The 20,222-nt window shown below is 44.7% G+C and overlaps 1 protein-coding gene and 1 long non-coding RNA gene across 2 annotated transcripts; one reads left to right on the top strand and one right to left on the bottom strand.

The window, feature by feature from the left end:
* Nucleotides 1–6,528: 6,528 nt before the first annotated feature.
* Nucleotides 6,529–12,289, bottom strand: LOC112563117 (probable serine/threonine-protein kinase MARK-A). The gene is made up of 2 exons (XM_025236869.1): nucleotides 10,628–12,289; nucleotides 6,529–7,851 (listed from the first exon to the last, which is right to left on the bottom strand). Exon 1 carries the CDS (start codon nucleotides 11,892–11,894, stop codon nucleotides 10,668–10,670), a length of 1,227 nt encoding a protein of 408 aa, XP_025092654.1. The 5' UTR covers nucleotides 11,895–12,289; the 3' UTR covers nucleotides 6,529–7,851; nucleotides 10,628–10,667.
* Nucleotides 12,275–16,160, top strand: LOC112563118. The gene is made up of 3 exons (XR_003098964.1): nucleotides 12,275–12,323; nucleotides 15,166–15,253; nucleotides 15,765–16,160. It is a non-coding gene; the product is annotated as an uncharacterized LOC112563118 (long non-coding RNA).
* The last annotated feature ends 4,062 nt before the right edge of the window (nucleotides 16,161–20,222 follow it).

A 20,222-nucleotide genomic window follows, 5' to 3' on the forward strand; every position in this document is an offset into this window, starting at 1 on the left:
AGGTATCTATGTTAACTGTGTATCACTTCCCCCATACACCCCGCTTTGTTGTAATCAGTTTCCACCCGCCATTTGTCCTCACCAAGGTTTGTGTAGCTGCCAAGCGCTGATCAAAGCGGAATTTTGTTGTTTATTGTCTTGTGGAAGTCCTTTGACCAGACAGCCATACCTGTGCAGCCAAAGGTGGAAATAATGTCTGGAGTGAATAAGTTTAAAGACCAATTCATCCTTGACACTGATTTTCACACCGACTGGCAGCTACTGGCAATAAACACCAAACCTTTTATTCCAACTCTTTTTTCTTTCTTCCTCTTACTCTCTCTATCTCTCTCTCGGCTACAAACGAGCCGATTTAAGTGAGTCGAACCTCGAACAGTAGACAGTTTTAGGAAGAAAGAGCGAAGGTAGGGTATACACAGGTCTTTGTCGACTGAATGACTGGTCGTGACGAGTGAGTGGTGCTTACACACTGCGTGGAAACAAACGGTAACCGCTGCCACCCTGAACTGGTCCTATACCCGATGTCCTCTATACCTCCTCTGTTTAAAAATGATCTACAAATGAGGAAACCATGAGGTCGGTAGTTCGTGACAATGTTAGCATGCTGTAGCACCTTTTGTTGTTTTGAACAAATTTGGTTACAATGAAGGGCAAAGGTCGTCCCCTAACCTTTTCAGGTGTTTGTGGAGTGAGGTGTTAGAGACTTCACTTCTCTCGGGGCCAGATCAAGGTTAGGGTGGGGTCCATGTCCTCTCTCTCCCCAACCCTCTATAGAGCCAGGTCCCCATTCCCGACAACATTTGAAGTGTGTGTGTGGGGGGGGGGAAGGGGTGTGAGTTTGTTCAACCCCACGGGTATCACAGGGTTAGTCGGAGTTCATACACCAACGCTCTAACCACTCAGATATCCGCTTCCATTGATAAACACATGTCATACATAATTCTTTCCCGGGTAGCTGGCCCAAAAATAGAAGACACCTGTGGAAGTCAACGTTTTCTCACTCCCTTTCTCCCATCATCTCGTCCCCCAACGGTCTCGCCCACACCGTGTAGACTGGAGTCGACTCGACCTCATTCCTCACCTTCTCCGTTTTTCACTTTGTGTGAAGCGTCTGTGCCCTGCCGCTACTCCTACAATTATTTACAAGTTCTTGGCTACCTGCCTCACCTGGCCACACCTTAACCACCTGGTCAAACACACTCGACATGAATGGATAGTTAGCAACAACAAAGTGCAGTGCGCTCGACAGTCATAAAGACAGTCTGAGAGGTAATGTCTGAGCACCGCGGGATTCTCCAGGGGCCACCGTTATAATAATAATTATTATATTTTTTCAAGAAGGCATAGCTAGCTGGTTGAATGGCATGGCTGATTGGCTAGGAAGGTGAACAAGTAGTACACAGGGTTGTTTAAAAGCCTGATCTGTCGAGTCTCGACAGGAAGAAAGGCGAGCTCGGCCAGGCTTTGAATTGCTGGGACCTTGCGCTCCTTTGTTTCAGAAGGTTTCGTCGATGACTGAAGCAACGCCGAGCCCTGGGAGGCCGGTGTTCACGCTTGAATGAACACGGCAAAGGTTCCGTGACTAACTGCTCCAGCATCGTTCTATGTGTCTCTAGTGTTGGTATTAACACTGCTACATCCGGGTGCTACAGTCCTCCGGAGTCTTCTATTACCACGGACAGCGGAGTCTTTAGAGAGCCTCGGATGTCTTAATTGCTGTTCTTGGCCTACACTGTCTTTCGTGTATTTGTCAGGAATCCAAGGCTGACAACAACAAAACGATAGGGAGGACGAGAAGAAAGAAAGAAAATAACACAAAAACAAAAAAGAAGAAATGAGGTTCATAGCAGAAGTAGTAGTAGTAGCCGAACAAATAGTAGTAACAGTAGTAGTGGTAGAAGAGCAATAACTACAAACCTTTATTTGGCCTTTAAATTCTATTCTGTGCATGTGGCGCCTGCAAAACTAAACAACCTTCCTCATGTTTCTACACTGACGAAGACAGGTCATTGTTTTTAGCAAGGCAGCGTGTTGCCCTAACCTGGCGAACTGTGTAGGTGTCATGTGCATCCACTCTGTCTCAGTGGTCTCAGTGTGACGTGGTCACGACACGTAGCGTCGTGGAACTGTGTGGACTGGCAATCAACGATGTTAAACTTGTTCACAAACTTTCATGCGTGGGTCGTGGAATTTCAACCTAGCGATCTTCATTATTCCTCCTTCTTTTTCCTTTCTCGAATGATTAGAACCAACGTTCTACTGGGCCTGATGAGGCATCAATATTCACCTGCTACAATGTGTTTACAACGAGGCTGCAGTGACGTCACAGGTAGGGTCAACAAAGGTCACAGAACACTCCATTGTGTCTACCAGCGGCGACAGCAGGTTTGGGGGGGGGGGTGGGGTCTATGGTGAACGACCGTGTTGCTAGGGGAAACTAAGGACAAGCCCTCTGTCCCCAAGATTGCTTTTGTTTACAGTTTTAGAAACCTCACTTCCTGTCTGTCCCACACCATAAGTACGGAAGTGGTTTGATTGAAAAAAACCACACACTTGACCTGAGCTTCCAAGACCCTGAGTCAGACACAAAATTGAAAAAGAAATGTTTTGTTGCACAAGATAGAACGAAGTTTGATGTTCGGAAACACGGTAATGAAATGGTTGAGGGTTGAAAGACATGCGGACAGATGCGACATTAAAATGAAAGTAAATTAAGAGAAAGCGGCAATGAGAGGCAAGAGAGAAGGTAGTTTGATGTGTGTTCGATGACTCATCACTCAAGTCCAATGGACAAACACACACACATGCACACGCCTTACACATGCACAAGAAGAGGCGTACATAAATGGTTCTGCAATCTCTCTCTCTAACACACTCTTTCTCTCTCTCACACACACAATGTTGTCATGTCTTTCTCTCGTTGTCACTCTCTCTCTCTCACACACACGTACTTATAAGCCGCAGACCAGAGATCAGGAAGCTATCAAATCACATTAGAACCGACAATCACAGCCGCTTGACCCCATCTGACCCCTGTGGAAATCGCATCACGACTTAGGACCGCCGGCACTGGAGAGCTCTCGTCCTGCCGAGCTCCGGACAACTTTTGTCAGATTGGAAACGATTGGCGGTGTCAGCCTCTCGTGTCCCACACCCTGACAGTCATCAGCTGTCCCCATCATGCCCAGACACGGTGCAGATGCCCTGATGTCACCAACACCACCAGTCACAACACAAACAATATTCAAACTCAGAGGACCGTTACACACACGTGTGTTTAGCACTTAGCAAGCTTCACACAAGATTTACGGTTAACGGGTTTGGCAATCAGTTACCTGAGGTCGGCTGTACTTAGAAGAATCAGACTGGAAAAAATCTGCTAGATAATTGTGTAAATGATAGACCTAAACCGTGGGTAGGTGAGGGTAGAGGAGAGGTGTTTGGTGGGAATAAGAAAAGAAAGGTCAAAGGTAGTAGTCAGTAGTTTAATGGAGACAGATACCAAAATGATTTCTGTCCTGCTGAGAGAAATTAAGTGTCCGTTGGTCTGTCGTGTTGTGTACTGCTGTGTATCCGGCTCAATACCATTATTTTTTCTTGATACATTGTTTATGGTATCTCGGTTAGGTTAGTTACATATATTAATACATAAATATTGTATGAGATAAATGAAAGTTTCTATGTTGCCTTTAAGTGAGTGATTTGCTCTTTAGTCACACGGGAGTGTCCATGATTGCCTTCAAAAGTAAGTCTGTGTGTGTTTGTTTGTCTCTGTGTGTGTAGACATACCTAACCCTAACCCTAACCCGTCTGACCACCTCGGTCCCACCTCTGACACTGGTCGAAGCCTTGGATCCACAAACGTATCCATGGATACTTATCTCGAGAAATATTTACCCAGAGTTGAAGAAATAGTATCCTATCTGATTTTTATTGAGAGCTGTGGAAATAGTATCTTGACTAATGTTGACCAGTCATCAGAGAGAAACTACGCTCCACTAGACATTTCAATGGACTTTGTGAGTTGGGTGACTACCCCACCCAGTTCTCGATATTCACCCCTACAAACATCCCATCTTTCTATTTCAGTCTCTCGTCTTAAGTAATTAGCTGCTTTGATAAGTAGATATGTAAAACGGTGGGCACCATACGGTGCATGCCTTGGGAGGTAGGTGCCATCCGGGTGGGCGCAGAGATGATTTGACGCCATTATTAACGCTTACCTGTTGGTCCGGGTAGGCACCGCAGTGGTGAGAAGCTCAGTACACAACGGAACCATGGAGACATCCTTGGAATTAGAAGAATCATTAACAGCTAGCGGTATTTCTTCTCGTTAACAACATCCGCTTATATGAGGTGGGAAAGGGGTTGAAAAATACACGCATCACTTGTCACAACAAACTTGTAAAAACATTAAATACTCTGAGAATAATTTATCCTACTAGAGATAAATTATATATAAAAAGTTGTATGCACATAACGTTTATTATATATCCACATATAAGCCTTTTGACACTAATTCCATTTGCAGTTGTTGTAATTGCCGGCATATACAACCTCAGGTCAAGAGGACCTAAATGAAGAAGGGCACCCGGTAGTGTTGTCGTTAAAACACTCGTTTGTCACCACTGTAGTGAGCGGCTCAGGGTTCACATCTCGTCTAGGGACACTCTGAGTGTGACACCTGTTCGCAGGGTTGGGTGTCAGGGGTTTCTCCAGGTACTCCGGTTTCCTACCCCCTCCCTCTTCCCCCATAGTGCGAAATCGTCGCAAGGTGGAAGCTCTTTCCTACTAAAACTCTAGTGGACAAATGACTAAACTCTTCATAACAATCTCATTTTGGTCAGAATTAATTTATTATCAAGATTTTTTACTGGGTTTAAAAATGAAGCGATTTTCGGTTGTTCTTTTGAGTTTTTTTCCCTTTTTTCTTTCGTATTTGTTTCTGTTTTGGTTTAGCGCTGTTTGATGTTTTTTACACACTCATCTATCAATCAACACTTTGTTATTTTTTCCATTATTAGTAAAACTAAAGTCCACCCCACTGGACCTTTAACTTCTGCCGCTGACCCTGTGGGCAGCTTGATGGTGGTCCACGCCACCCAGACACTGGGCTCTTTATCAAGCAGCTGTTCATCGCTCGTGATTACCTGTATACACCGGGTAGATCGATGTCGACTAAAGCTGGTGAGGGCAAAAGGTTATCGGCTTCTCGTCGACCTTAGCGACGCCGGCACGGGCCCCGTGAAACTGGAGACCAGGCACCAGTCTGACAAGGGAATGCACTTTTGGAACCGTCGTTATGCAAGCCACCCAAGTCCCCAGAACACCGACCCCGACAACACCTGTCAAGGACGTTCAGGTGAACCCTTCCAGTCCTCGGGTCTTGATGAGGACAACACACCTTTGTTCTTCGGTCCTCGTGAGAGGTAAAAATCTCTCCTTGCCTTGGGACAGGCGAGAACTCGATCACAGGTCGGCATTTGGAGACTTCACACCTTCAGAACATTTAGAACCGTGGAAAGGCGGGGTTGTCTTTCTCGCAGTTGCAAATGGCTGACTCTCTGGTTGACTACCAAGATGGCTGAATTAGTGAACTGGCTGAAACGTGTTACAATCTTAAACGTATGCAAACTATCAAAGAACATTATTGCGTCTATAGGAGAAAAAAAAAAAGAGAGAGAGAGAGAGTGACAAGACAAAAAATAGTTGGACATATAGAAATCCTTATGTACCCGGTGGATCGAGCTGGTGGCCATGAAGATCTCGTCTTCCAAGACGTATAATAGCAGAAAACTGAGTGATGTCCCTGTATACACCTTTCTCTTTTTCTCTCACTTCTTCTCTACCTCCTCCCCTTCCCTCCTCACCACCTCCCACCCAGACTCTACACCCCGTTACCACTGCACTCGATGACGTCGTCGACCTGTGCGCGCGCATATCAAGACAGAACACACATGCACAGGTCACCACGACGGGTGCATGTGCCCGATCGTGATTTACCTCCCTTTCCGTCCTCGTGTCCCAAGCTTTGACACAAGGTGAAGGGGTTGGTGGTGGGGTGGGGTGGGGAGGTGCACCCCGGCTACTCCTCCTATGCTCAGCCTAGCCCTAGCCCTATCTTTGGCGGTTACCTTCCGAGCTTTATTGATCCCACCCGGGCTTGAGAGGTGGGCGGGTGGACTGCGGACTTCCGAATAGTCGCTCGTGCTGGCTCTTACGTCATCGTCTCCATGGCCTGCAAAGTCGCGGATTATTTTCCCTTTTCTTTGCGACCGTTCTACAATCAAAGTTAAGGAAAGCTGAGTTATTAGCGACGCCCTACTGATTATCACTTTCTCTCCTTTCAAAACAAAGAAAATTATTCCTTCATGTGTATAGAAAAAAATCTCCATTTCTATTATAAAATTATGCTTGTTGAAACGGTTGTCTTTTAAATATTTGGATTGGCAAGAATATCTGCATAAGGACCAACCAGTGGAAACTGAGTTTGTGAGAGATTCAAGCAGGAAGTCAGAACATTGAATATGTATTAGCAATCAACGTTAATAATTTATTAATAAATTATACAAATTGTTGTGCCAGTGACACAAATTGTCATAATACATCATCGGGACGATAACAATGGAGGTCTGTGCGAAAGACTAGTACAAGAAATGACACAGGGAAGTAAGGCATGATAGGATCTCACCCTGCTTACATCAGTAGTTACCACAGCACAGACAGTTAGTGAGCCTGTCACAACACAAACACACAGATACACTTTCTCGCAAACACACAAACATGCAAACACGCACATACATACGTGCACGCTTCCTCACCCAATCATCTCTCTATTTCTCTCTCTCTCACACCTTTGGCACGATGTCATTAGCGATCACAAACTTGATCCCGACCCCCAAAACCTTAAATTCTCGTGTCCCTCCTCTCATTTTCAAATTGTCGTTGTGCGGCATCTTTGGAATGAGTAAGATCCATAGGTCAACATACACAGGGGTTCCCGACTGTTTTTACTGTACTGTTTGCACTTTCATCGAGAACTCGCAACCTGTGTCAACCTTGCAAGAATGGCGGCTAAACTAACGCATCTCCTCACTCACAGGTAGAGTCCATCCAGTAGACAGAGAAGATGAAGAGCACACGTGGGATGAGACTAAGATGTCTCGTGCAAACAACAACAACAAGACAAACGAAAACTAAACTGTCCTTGGTGACAACCTTTAAGTTCAGGAACCAACTGGTGTCTGCGGCACGGGAGACCACGTGACATCTGAGGCGACTGCCAAGTTACAACTCACCTCTCACCTGAGTCAGAACTCTGTGAGCAGCAAGATGAGGCCTCACTGGCAACTCCGCCCTCAAGGGAAAAGTTCTACAAAATAAGGCCGATAACTCACCCGTTAAGAAGGTACTTTCACCCACATTACCAGTTCCGTATCCACCCTGATATTCTTGACATCCGGGACACAAGCCTGTCATCAAAGCTCACAGGACTAGAGCGAGTTTGGTCATCAACATCCACAGGTCGTCAACGGCAACTGCGTCTCCGTCATTGCTGCTGGACTTCTGTGTGAGATCAGCCTGACGTTGACGTCACCAAGCTTGCGTCACATTTCTCGCTGGCTGAAGTTGCGTCACATTTCTCGCTGGCTGCTCTTACGTCACATTTCTCGCTGGCTGAAGTTGCGTCACATTTCTCGCTGGCTGAGTTTCGTCATACCTCTCTCTTGTCTATCACACCAGACACTAAGCCGCTATTTGTCACACTGTCTCACCTGGCTGACAATGTGGAGCTTAGTGGAGACTTGTGGAGGCAGTTGTGGAGGTTTGACTCACGCCCTCAGTGTCAACCTGTTTAACAGTCAAACATAATGGAGTCTGTGAGTCTGACATTGTGCGGAAACACTGCGAGTGATAAGAAAGCGATTCAATAAACCTACAGACAAGAGACCGAGGGACAAAGTACACTCCTACCACACCACAACAAACACCTTTCAGTCAACTGACCAACACATGATCAGAGGTCGCGGGCGTTGACCTCATCTGCTAGTCCCTGCAGACACGAGACTAACGGTCACCACGTATGTCAGTTTAAGCCACTAAGGAGGAATAAAGCAACAGCGACACGCATGTTATATACAGAGGCGGTTTGACAGAGTACATTGCTATCTATTATCATAATTAGCTTTCGCTAAATCCGGCGTTGAGACAGTCTTTAAAAAAATATGTTTCTGCGAAAAACAATACATTATAAAATATGAAAAGTATCGGAAACATGAAAAAAAACCCACCCAAAACGATGGCTAAATTTCGTGTCAGACACAGAAACTTAACCCTGAAAACATTATATATATATAACAAAATATATTATATTCATAAACCTCGTAGCCAGATGTTTAGACTCAGGTTAATATGCAAGCACGTAGTACGGTCAGATAAACACATAAGGTCATACAAACACAACATATGATGGGATGTATACCGTGGTCAAATCCTCGTTGTCGACAGCTGACTGACCAATGTTATGTAATAGACTAGAATAACTCCAAGCACTGCCAACAGTCCAATGTCTGAGTTTTTACTAAAAGGTTTGCTACCTTCATCCTACTTCACAATGTTTATCTCCTCATGGCCTCAACACGTTGATCGGTAAGATGGACAACTTTGTTGAAAAAATAAAAGCAGAAGTTGCATACATACAATACAAACTTAAGTGTGGAGATATTTAAAAGAGACTCACTGTACATATTTGTGTATTATATAGATACTGAACATACACACTCCAGTACAGATATACTCTACAGACTCTCGATATAAACTGTATTATATACTCAACATACATACTCACGATACACACATTAGTGTATTATAGAAATACTCAACATACAGACACACGATAGAGAATATATAATATAGATACATAACACAGAGACTAAGGACGCAGGCTGCAATGTGAAGATATCTATGATATAGACTCACAGAAGAGAACTTTGCCGTACAATAAGTAGATAAATTCATAAACATAAAGTAAATAACTCTAGAAATACTCAACAGTCTCAGAAAAGACATCGGGCATGAAAACATTAATACAGTATGTTGTCGATGAATACAGAGGAGCATCCACCTATGAAAACCCGCGTGAAATGTTTAAAATTCTACGATGTGAGTGGGTGGGAGAACTGGAAGACTGCACGGAGCCAGTCATAAAACCACGAACTTGTATGACTGGAATGTAGACGATTTCTCCAGTTAACTACTAAAACGAGGCAGGTGTGTAAAAAGCTTCCGGTTTATTCACAGACTTTGTTTAGGCTCGCCGAGACTAACAGCGGAGAACTCGGCAAGAGGCTAAGCGTTGGTCTCGGCAGACAGCAGTCCACCTACACACGTCCGAGGTGACACTGACCTTCAAAATTATTTTTATGGAAAACAAACATACATAACCATAACATACATAACCATACATAACATAACATTGTGGACTATAACTGTAGGCTTGTTACATATCTTTAAAAGCCTTACTAATCATCTCTACAGCAACATTGTTAGCTACACCGTTTCTGAAACAATCACCGGTGATTTTCAACTAGGAGTTTTTGCAAGCAAGTAGTTCAGGCATGTGAGTCGTTTTTAAACTTCTGTCTGAGGGCAGTGGAACTTGCTGGTGGAATTCAGATAACGTCATTGTCTAAAGATAGTCCTGACCTCAGAACGTGTGAACAGAACAGAAGAGAAAGGTGTGTGTAGGGGGTGAGGTAGAGAGAGGAAGAGGGGGGATTGCGCTCCCAAAACTTCCACCAGCCCACCTCCTCCCCAGAACACACACACAATACATACACGCGCGTGCAACACATATTCACTCACCAACACACACAAACAAGCGTCCAGACACAAAAACAATCCGCATATACGAGCGCGCACATGCACATACACGCAAGCACACCCGCACATACCGACAGCAAGTAAAGAGGGGAGCGGGTGGCCATATCTTCTCATTCTTTCACACAGAGCCACCGGCACAGCCGAGTGCGTGCAGAATTGTGCACCCAGTTCTGTTACCTGACAAGCAAACAACAGCTTGAGCACTGTGAACTTTTCACATGCCCTCTCCGCCACCAGCACCAAATGCACGGCGCTTGTACAGGCAAACCGTGGACAGCCTAATAAATCATCAATAATAGTCTCTACAGTCATTTATACAGTATATGTATGTGTCTATGAACCCGCATAAACTGTAGCCAGACTCATACACCAACACAAACTTCTCTTTTTAAACATATGTTACATAGATAGTATGTGTGACTCACAGTAGAAAACTGAAAATAATTTCTGTTACGGATTCCAATGGTGAAGAACCGAAAGACAAGCAAAACCAAAAACGCAGGGATCGAAAAGGAAATTGAAGACTAAACATATATCTACATTCTAGAAGCAGGGAGAGACGAGGAACCAACACAGCAGCGGAAGAATAAATGTTTTAAAATCTGACTTCAATTCTAAACATTAAAGCCCACACAGAAAATTAACGATGTCCACGTTTGTTCAGTTTTAATGTCGAATTTGCCGTGGGTTGAATTGTAAGTCTACTCTCCATATAACCTCTTCTTTTTTTTAAAAAAGAGCCTACCTGTGCAAGTGTGGCCGACCTTGACCCTATTGACCCCAAGTCAGTCCTCTTGGTGCACTATGTGTAGGGCCGTGTCCGTCTGCGGCGGGTCTTCCGCGTACTCGATATCCGGTTCCGGTGGTACGTCAGCGGCCTCGGCCCCGATCAGCCACTGCGTGATGCGCAGCTTTCTCTCCTCCTCCTCCTCGGTGGAGTCACCTGACCGGTCCTCCACGTCGTTACCGTCGGCGAACACCGAGTCCTGGCGAGACTGTGCGTTGCTGGAGCTGGCGTTCAGAACCGAAACGGAGTTGAATCTCCGCATGCGCTCTTTCGACCCTTGGGGGCTGGCTTTCCAGTCCAATGTCTTCTCGCGTGACAGCGCCACTGAAACTGGTTGGCGCCGTCCAACGGTTGCCGTGGTGTTCTGCACGTGCTGGTGCTGTTGGTGGCGATCCACCAGCTTGTTGTCGGACATGGAGCGCCGCATGCTGCCCAGCCGAGGACGTCCGGACTGCTGGACTGTCCTCACAGACTGCCCCTCACCTGGGCTTCCCTCGCTCTGAAGTCGTTTCCGAACACCGGAAGCGGCCAACTGAGTCTGCAGCTCTTTAGAGTCCTTGTGGGTCTCGTTCTCGGGTAAAGGCGGCGCGTCACTATTGTACATCTTGTGGTTGGACAGAGAGTTACTCAGAGTAGCCGGTAAGGACACATTGTTGTTATTATTAGTCTTGATGTGGGGATTCAGAATGGCGCTGGTGTTGTTGTCGTTGGTGTTAGTGGTGCATACGTTGTTGTTAGCGACATCCCGCATCTCAAAGAGAGTCTCGAGCCTGGGCGTAGAGCTGGTGTTGGTGTCTGGAGAACACCACGACAGAGCTCGGTTGGCGTGGAGCTTGCGGGGTCCAAGCGAACCCACCTCGTTGCCCTGCGCAGATGTCTGGCCCACGTGGGATCTGACCGAGGGCGGGCCCTGACTCCGACCTCGCGGAGAGGTCGCGGCTGTAAAGCCCTTCAACGAGGAGTCGCTATGATTTCGGGACATCGTCCTCTGCGACGTCTTCGACAAAGGGTCGCTATGGTTACGCGTTGCCCTTTGCTCCATGGCCACCAGCGAGGGGTCGCTGTGGTTGCGGGGGAGGTCGGCAACGCCAGCCTTCAGACGGTTGTAGATGTTCTTGGACCTCACGGCAGCAGTCATCTGGTGCAGGGAGGACCTGCTGGTGGATCTGGAGCTTGGTCGAGGCTTCTCCTTGTTGACTATGGGCGGCAATTCTGTCGTGCTCATTCTTCTGTCGTGCACGCTGCACGCCTTTTCCGACTCCCGCGAGAAGAGTGGAGCGAAGACTGGGCAAAAGATTCTTGCCAAGAGACATGGACAGCAGACTGTAGAATATCTTCTTGTCACGAGAGCTCTGGTGTTCGGGAGACGAAACTCCACTTCTCTCTCATTTGTTACAACTTTGTTTTTAATATTGAAGTCCACAGTTTGCCGGTTTGGCCATTCCCTGAGATTTAAAAGAAACTGGTGAATCTCGCAGGTAAATTGTCCAGGTAGAATCTCCAGCGACGTCACTGAGCCCAACTGCTGACACTGCGCGCGCACACTCAGTGCCACACACGCGGCAACCTGCGCGCTGGAGACGGTCTACCTGCCGCGGCGATCCCTGAAGACAAACTGAGTCGCACCTGCACCGCTGCCTAGAAGTATGCAAAGGTGAGCTGGGGAGGCATGGTGGGTGAGTGGATGGGTGGGTGTGCCGAGTTCCCCCCCGCTTTCCCCTTTCCTCCCAATCGCCTTTTGTCGCGAGCGCCTCTCGCGGCACGCGGAGTGGCGGAGTGGAATGTGGTCCGTGTCGTGCCCTCTGGGGAGAGGGGAGTCCCACCCACCCCGATACCCCCTCCTCACCGTCGTACCTTTTGCCTTTCCTCCACTCACCCGTCGTCCCCCTCCCGTTCATACACCAACTCTGCGACTGACACGTTCTTTGCACGTGACCTGGGCGCGACAGTTCGAGACCGGTTTCTCTTGCTTCGTCTGTGGTGGTTGTTGGTGTAGTATTTGCTGTTTTGCTGCTTTTGATCTTGTTGTGACGTCGTTGCTGTGGTGCTGGCGGTGATGGTCGATAAGATTATGCGTAAGATGAAGAGAGAGAGAGAGAAAACGAAAGCAATAAATAAGATTTTTGCTTCATACGAGAAGCCTCATAGAAATCTCTGTCCCCTCGCCCCTCGAAATGTAATTAATATTATGACTATATAATCATTGACTGTGAGAATTCTCGCACCTCGCTGTTTGCTGATGTGTGTTATGTATTTCAAGCAAAACTTCGGGATACATGGTGTCATTAGTATCAGTGAATGTTGTTATGTGAAGACACGCAACACCCGCTGTAAATAAATATTTCATCCTTGTATCCTCTTCGATCGTTTTACATACATACGGTAACATACCCGTGTTACAGGTACCACGCGTAGGCTAAGGGATATCCGTTTCCAGTTCTCTGTATTTGCAGGGGGAGGGGGATGTCCGGTTTTCAGTACATGAAGAGTCAGTAACCGTTAATTGATTCCACGACAAGCTAAAATTGGCGAAGTCTTGTCTGAGGTAAGTTCGTGTCTGAAGTAGGCAACAAAAATAATACCTTAATGTCTAATGTCACTTCCTGTCTGAGACGACCCATCGGACATCTTCGTGCCTTTGAAGGATTTGATTGTGGGTAGGTGGCTGCTATGAAAAGGGAGAGAGTTTTACTGTTTTGCAACACAGTCACTGAAACTCATGTAACCATATATGATTGTTTTGGTGATTGCGATGAAACACTCAATGCAAATATATTTGAATGTCATGTGCTTTGCACATTTCTACAGCAATGCCTTTCCAGTCACTTTCCAATCTCTTACCCGCTTACCCATGCTATCACATGATGCAAGGTAAAGACCAGAAAACAATAACATGCCTGCTATTTGAGATTCCTTGATTTCCGCCAAAAGCTGTTGGCAACAAAGATGCTCAGCCTAAACGTTCGATCACTTCTTATCAAAAGCTCTTGTGGTCCTGGTCTCTCTATGAACCTCCCATCAGTCCTTTTGTGATCACGACCGTCGGTACTGTCAGGACAAGTAAATGCTTTAGACAACAGCTTCGACGACCACAACAAAAGTGTTTGTCCTTCTGTAAAGGGCAGGCCGGATCTGAAAGTGCGACCTGAGGCAGAGGCTATTGTCTGGCTTAACTCTTATCGACTGGTTAAACATGGCGGGTGTGTTTACGATCGTCTTCCGCGTCCACTTTATTGACAGAAGATTGTCCCAGTCGCCTCCCGACAGACAAGACCCTTCGTGTGGGAGGTCCACAGACCTGACGAGAGGAAGGAGGGTCTGTAAAGAGGGCCAGACCTTGATCAATGTTTTTTTTTTCCTTCTTTTCGTTTTCTTGTAAATAAATGTGGATTTAACATTCCTCACTGTAGATATTTTTTTTCTATGAAGCAAAGAACTACAAGTTTGATCCTTTAAAATAAGTTTTCCTCAGGTGTAAACAACTCAATGTTCGAGTAGTGATGTAGATCGTAGTGAACGTGTCCTAATTTTTGCAGTCGATATCACCTTACTGAATGTAATGCAGATATTGACAATAGAATTGTAAACATATTATTATATACTTGGAAAATAATTTATGATTACAATTACTAGTGGCCAGGAGAGGTCGTCTACCTCAGGGCTCGTGATGGCTCTCGGCGGACCCTGGGGTCAACATTTGAAAGGTTAAAATCTCTCAACGTGTCTGGTACTAGACACCTGTATAGACAGACCTCTGGTTTCACTGACCGACAAGGCGCACCTTAGGCAAATACAAAGCTTGATATATATATATAAAACCTTGTCACGAAGTTTGAATTCCTCGCAAATTATCGTTAAGAGTGAGTAAACTCGAGTTGATTATAAATAGAAAAGTCCGTATTTTTAGTAACTCGAGTTATTCATGAGTTAACACACAAGCACTCTCGTTAAACGCACGTGAACTTTGACACCCTCGCGTTTATCACGAGAAACTGAGTATTTATTTTACAAAAACATAGGTTTATAGCGCGCGAACATTTATCTATCCTCCGTAAACACCATCACGAAGGGGAAAAAACCCAACAGATAAACAGTTGTCAACAATATAAAGCAATAATAATAATACTAGTTTTCTAGTAGTTCGATGTTTGTCGTTTTTGGCTTTTAAAGTTTTTGGCCTTTATTGTCAGTTTACAATTTTTGCCCTCTGATGTTTTAAGAGTTTATAGTTTTCTGCTGTGTAGTTACCGTTCACAATTGCTGTAGTGAAAGTTTGAATTTACAGTTTTTTGTTGTCGTAAAGTTTAAACTTTTTGCCATACATTAAAGGTTTACAGGCAACACATTTCGACTCAAACGACATTAACGCAGTCACGTTCTGTTTTTTTCCCTCTTGTATTTAGAGTTTTAGACTTTTTAGGGTTAAAGGTCATATGATTCACCAGGTCAAGTAGGGGATTTCCTGAATTCTCATTTGGTGATCATATCCTTTTCAGTTACATCCGGGCTGAATGGTAAATTGGCAGGAAGCACTTCACACATTTGATTTGAAAAGTCTACATTCTTACACCTGGCTGTTACCCTGTAAGTAGTTTGATACATGCGTCATGTCTGAAGTAGTTGGCTAAGTAAGGTGCAATGTGACGGTCAAAGGTCGAGCTTACTTTCAACCACACCCTTCAATAGCATAAAAAACCATCGCAGGCAGCAGTCAATGACCTACACACACGTATCTATGGTTTAAATCGCAACTGGACGTCTTCTAGCTTTCCTGTCGGTGAACGCCCAGCTGTCCAACAATTTTACATCCTGGCATTGGCTGTCTGCTCTTATGTCTTTACTTATGGTCTAACACAGCTGTAACCTGCTATGGACATGCCCTTGCAAGCAAGCAAGCAAGCGCACACACACACAAACACACACACATACACAAATATACACACACGCACGCACGCACACACACAACCTGGTGAACGTTTATCTATAAACAGCATACCAACTGCTTTTAGCTAGAGTGACCCCTCCCCTTTACCCCCAGCGGCTGTCAACGTCAGCAAACTGTTCACATTTGACTTTTTCAAATATTTCTTTGTAGCAAGACCTACTCCTACCAGACGTTCAGATGTAAGAAACAAGGGAGCGTCTGGACATTCGCCATCTTATCAACACCCAGGGGAGCTGCAATAAAATACTTCTCTTTGGTTAGAAGTTTCTAATCAACGCGATTCTTTTATCAAAGTATGGCCACTGGTGAGTTTGCTCGACTGTTACACAACAACAGTCCACAGAAATTCCTGTCTCACACGCAGTACATCAGATGGAGCGAATTTTAACACGCTCTATGTGTTGATACAATCATGGACGTATATCTCTATGTAAGTTTGCAGATGAATTTTCCCCTTAATTCACTTTTAGAACAAGGTCAATCCCCATATTCACTTTCTGTTTAACTATTCAAACTCAAGAAGCCCAGACTATGCGAATTCTCGTGTTGACGGAGGTACAAAAGTTTGTGTGTTGTGTTTTCAGTTTACTGACTCTAAGTGGAGGTAGAAAACCTTTGCCAAAAAAGAAAAAAAAAAGAAGGAAAGAAAGAAATAAAAATGTCAATTAGTCGGTTGCTGACTTTCATAAATTTTACCGCTGTTACAGATATTAAACTCTTAAGTGCTCCGCCGAGATCTGGCAGCATACATCTTGGCGAGAGGCGAAGGGTTGGTCTCGGCAAACAGCCAGCAGTCCAGACATATACATCCGTGATGCAATCTTAATTAATCAGACCACAGCGACACAATGAACCTTAGGTTCCTTGCTACAGATCACTACATTTACAAGACAATGATATTTCTCTGAATGTTTGGAAGGGCCATCGGCCTTATTTAGTAGCAGTCTTAGTCACGACACAAACATGTCGGCATCCAAAGCTGGAACATTCGGGAGAAGGAGGGGTTAGAAACCTCACAAAGTAAAATATAGCGACTACGGTATCTCTGTAAAAATAAGAAGCCTTGTAGAGCAACCTGGGGTTGTTCGGGAACTTCAGAAGTTGACTTGTTGCCAGCAGATGCCATCATTGTGTCTTCAAAACCAGAAGCAGAGAATCTTGTCGATGAGCCTGGGTCATCAGAAGTTCAGATTCACATTTTAGCTGAGACCTCTACACACAGGTGAGAGCGGAAGAACTGTTATTAATTAACAGTCTGAAAAGGTTTGGGAGGAGACATAACCTAGAAAGACCAACATACACACACAGAAAGAAAGAAGGAGAATATATGTCTTGCAGTTCGGTGTGATCCTCGTGAGATGATTGAGCGGAGCATGGCAGAACATGGTAGAGAAGGAATCAAGGGGTTTAATCAAGCTGGCAAAATCTGATAAGAGTGGTGCGAAGGGCTTAATGTGAGAGAAGTGTGAATTTAAGAAAAGACCTGGGGATCAACGGTAGTCTGAAATGTGTTGAGGTGTAACAGCGCGAGGCTATTAGTGACGGAGGGCTTACTGGGGGGAGAGCATTTGGGAGATTGAGGAACGCCCAGCACTAGTAATATAAAAACTCGCACGCGCACACACACATATATATCAGCAATTAACATGTACATATACAAGCCAGCAACTCTCTCTCACACTCAGTCTTTCTCTCTCTCACTTTTCTTTTACCTTTACAGGCAATATTCATTATTTACCGACGATTCATGTACATCATCAATCCTATTTGTAAGATGTTGATCCTCTTAACAACTACAGTGATTCTTCCTTTCCTTCTTTCCTTCCTTTCCTTCTGTCCTTCCTTTCTTTTCTTTCCTTCTTTCTTCTGATTGTTTGCTTATTTTAAATGTGTCGAGGTGCTACAGTACAGCGCAGACTTTAAGACAGTACTTCATGGATGGATTTGGAGACCGCACGTGCTATCTTGAGCTGGGATTGTGTGTGTGTTCTCAAGTTACCTCAAGTTTTGGCAAGCACCCGACTGGGGCAGGTAATCAGGGTGAAAATCTAGCTAACAGGGGACGAGGTTACGCCCCCTTGTCTTATAGGGCTCACGGCATCGAGTGCCGGTGAACTCCCTTAGTCCCCCACCACATTCTAATCCAATAGAGGCACTCTGTTGCCTCAGAGGTTGGTCTACCTCTGGTCCATCTTCGTGCTAGACGAGCTCCATCTGTTTACGAAGCCATTAACAAAGTTCAAGACAGGTTGGAAGGAAGGGAGGCACTGGTTCATCACAACCTTTGACTTAGCTTTATCCTCGATTCCTACCAACCTCACATTTGGATCTTAGTAAATTTTATCTCCGATCCATAAAAGTTACAGGTCCAGCTTATATCAACATCTGGAATGTCTGTATCCCCGGGCCAAGGACAGTACCCGCAAAACGGCGGTATAGGCAGAGGGGCAACAACCTGACAGGTAAACACAGTGACTGACGTCACAGACAGTTGGGAGTCTCAATGGCGGCACACCCATCACACCCACACCCCACCCACCGACACTCCCCTCTCATCCGCTGCATGAGAATCAACAAAGTGAAAAGCATGTTTATCCAGCCTACCCATGAATAAACGTGTATTTGCTGAGCCATCTTGATATTGTAGGCAAAGAGAGAGAGAAAGATTCTTGAGGTCAGGAAGACTCGTTCATCAATAATCTTCATTTGAAACATTTTAAATATCGAAGTTACTCTCCCTTTTTTAAGAACCAATAATCCTGTTGACAAGATTAAACAAACAAAATGACTGCCCATGTTTTGTAGCTTTATATGCAACCCACTCATTACATGTCATTTCGACTTACCAGATCAAGAGGGTAAAGTTTGCTAGCTATTAAGCAAAATTATATTTTCGTTTTTACGGGTATGTATTCACACATACTCATTATTTAAAAAAATCAACAATAAATATACTCATTCATGAAAAGATAAAAGAGAATGCAAGACAACCTTTTGCAAGATTTTGCAAATGACAGTAATGCCCTTAGAGACTTTCTGCTGCAAAGCAGGTGCACCCCCCATCTCCTCATTTTCTTGTGACCCAAGCCCTTGACCCACCGATCGCTCGGTGCCGTGTCCTGAAGCTAGACTAATCTTGCAGGTGACTGATCATGCCACAGGTCTGCACGCAGTGGGCGTCGCGCCAAGGCTCGAGGACAGAATTTGCATTTCTGCCCATAAGACATGCGGCCTGTGCTTTCTGTGCGATGTGTGGGCTAGTGGAAAGAAAACAGGGAGAACATCAAAACAAAATAACACACACACAAAAGAAGCAAAACAAAACAAATAATATCGCCCCCGATGATCGATCGTCTCGTGTTTCCATGCGGCATTACTTTTACAAGGGTGCGTGAGTGTAATTCACTGTGCACATGCTTTTTATAGTGTGTGTGTTTTTTTGTTTGAGTGCCAGAGGAAGAAATTTTTACACTTTTTGTAATGTAAGTTATGTGGCATTTTGAGTGATAGGTAAATAAATGCAGGTAAACCCATAAATCGACAAATTGCTGCATTAAAAAAGCATCAGGTAAGTACATGGGGTCAAAAGTGCACGAGCCCTACCACTAGCTTCGTAGCGATCACGTGCTGTACGTGGCTATGGTCGGAGCTTACATTGATGTCAGCGATTAATAAACTGAACAACGACGTGGTCGAGCGTTACAGTGGTCAGAGGACACATTTGCAGAAACAATTTCCTTGTGTATATATCTATAGACTCCAGTTATTCACTGTTTACATTCACCACACAAAACAACTAACTTTACTCCTAACATCATACATGAAGTGCTCAGTTGAGTATACGGTAGAGCCATGAAAAAAACAACCTCCTGTTGGGATTATTAATTTACTGTTCTTCTAATAACATCCGCGTTTAAACAATCAAAAGAGGAGTGTCAATAAAATAAAAACTCTTGTTTTGATCGCAACACGCCGATGTCGTTATGATTAAAATGTCATTAAGTATCAGCAAGTAATTTCCATATTTTTCATCTGCCTATCTGTGGACAATAAACATATCAGCAAGGGTGTTTTGGTTTTTCTTTGTGCATGAAAAATGTGCCAGTTATTTTTATCTGGAGATAATTACGGACAGTGCACTATCATGATTCCCTGCTCCATTGTGTGCAAGTGCACCCGAGCGTCACCCTTACACGTTTAACGTAGGACGATACAATAGATGCAATACAATATACATGACAATAAAGCTTTATCTTATGAGCGACTGTTATCAAATCCAACAGTATTAAAAAAATGTATGAGAAAATCATTCTTCGCTCAACAATTATCGCTCAAAAGAAAAAACGAATAAGTTGCAAACACACACACACACAGGCCTGACGTGAGGGGGACAGATGAATCTGCTGTACCCGGCTGTGAAAGGGGTCCGGCCTTGGTCTATGGAGTGGAGTACTATACAAGTTTGTCCTTATTTATGTCATTTTTCCTCATTTACTAACCATTCAGGTGTACACAACTCTATACTCAATAGTGATGTGCACTTGCCCTAACGATTAAAATCTATATTATATGTTACTGAATGAAGTTTAGATATTGACAATCGAATAG

Source organism: Pomacea canaliculata, linkage group LG4, assembly GCF_003073045.1.
Source record: "Pomacea canaliculata isolate SZHN2017 linkage group LG4, ASM307304v1, whole genome shotgun sequence".
NCBI lineage: Eukaryota > Metazoa > Mollusca > Gastropoda > Architaenioglossa > Ampullariidae > Pomacea > Pomacea canaliculata.

Bases quoted from the DNA above. Each gene is read 5' to 3' on its own strand.
- LOC112563117 (XM_025236869.1), bottom strand. From the start codon at position 11,894: ATGAGCACGACAGAATTGCCGCCCATAGTCAACAAGGAGAAGCCTCGA.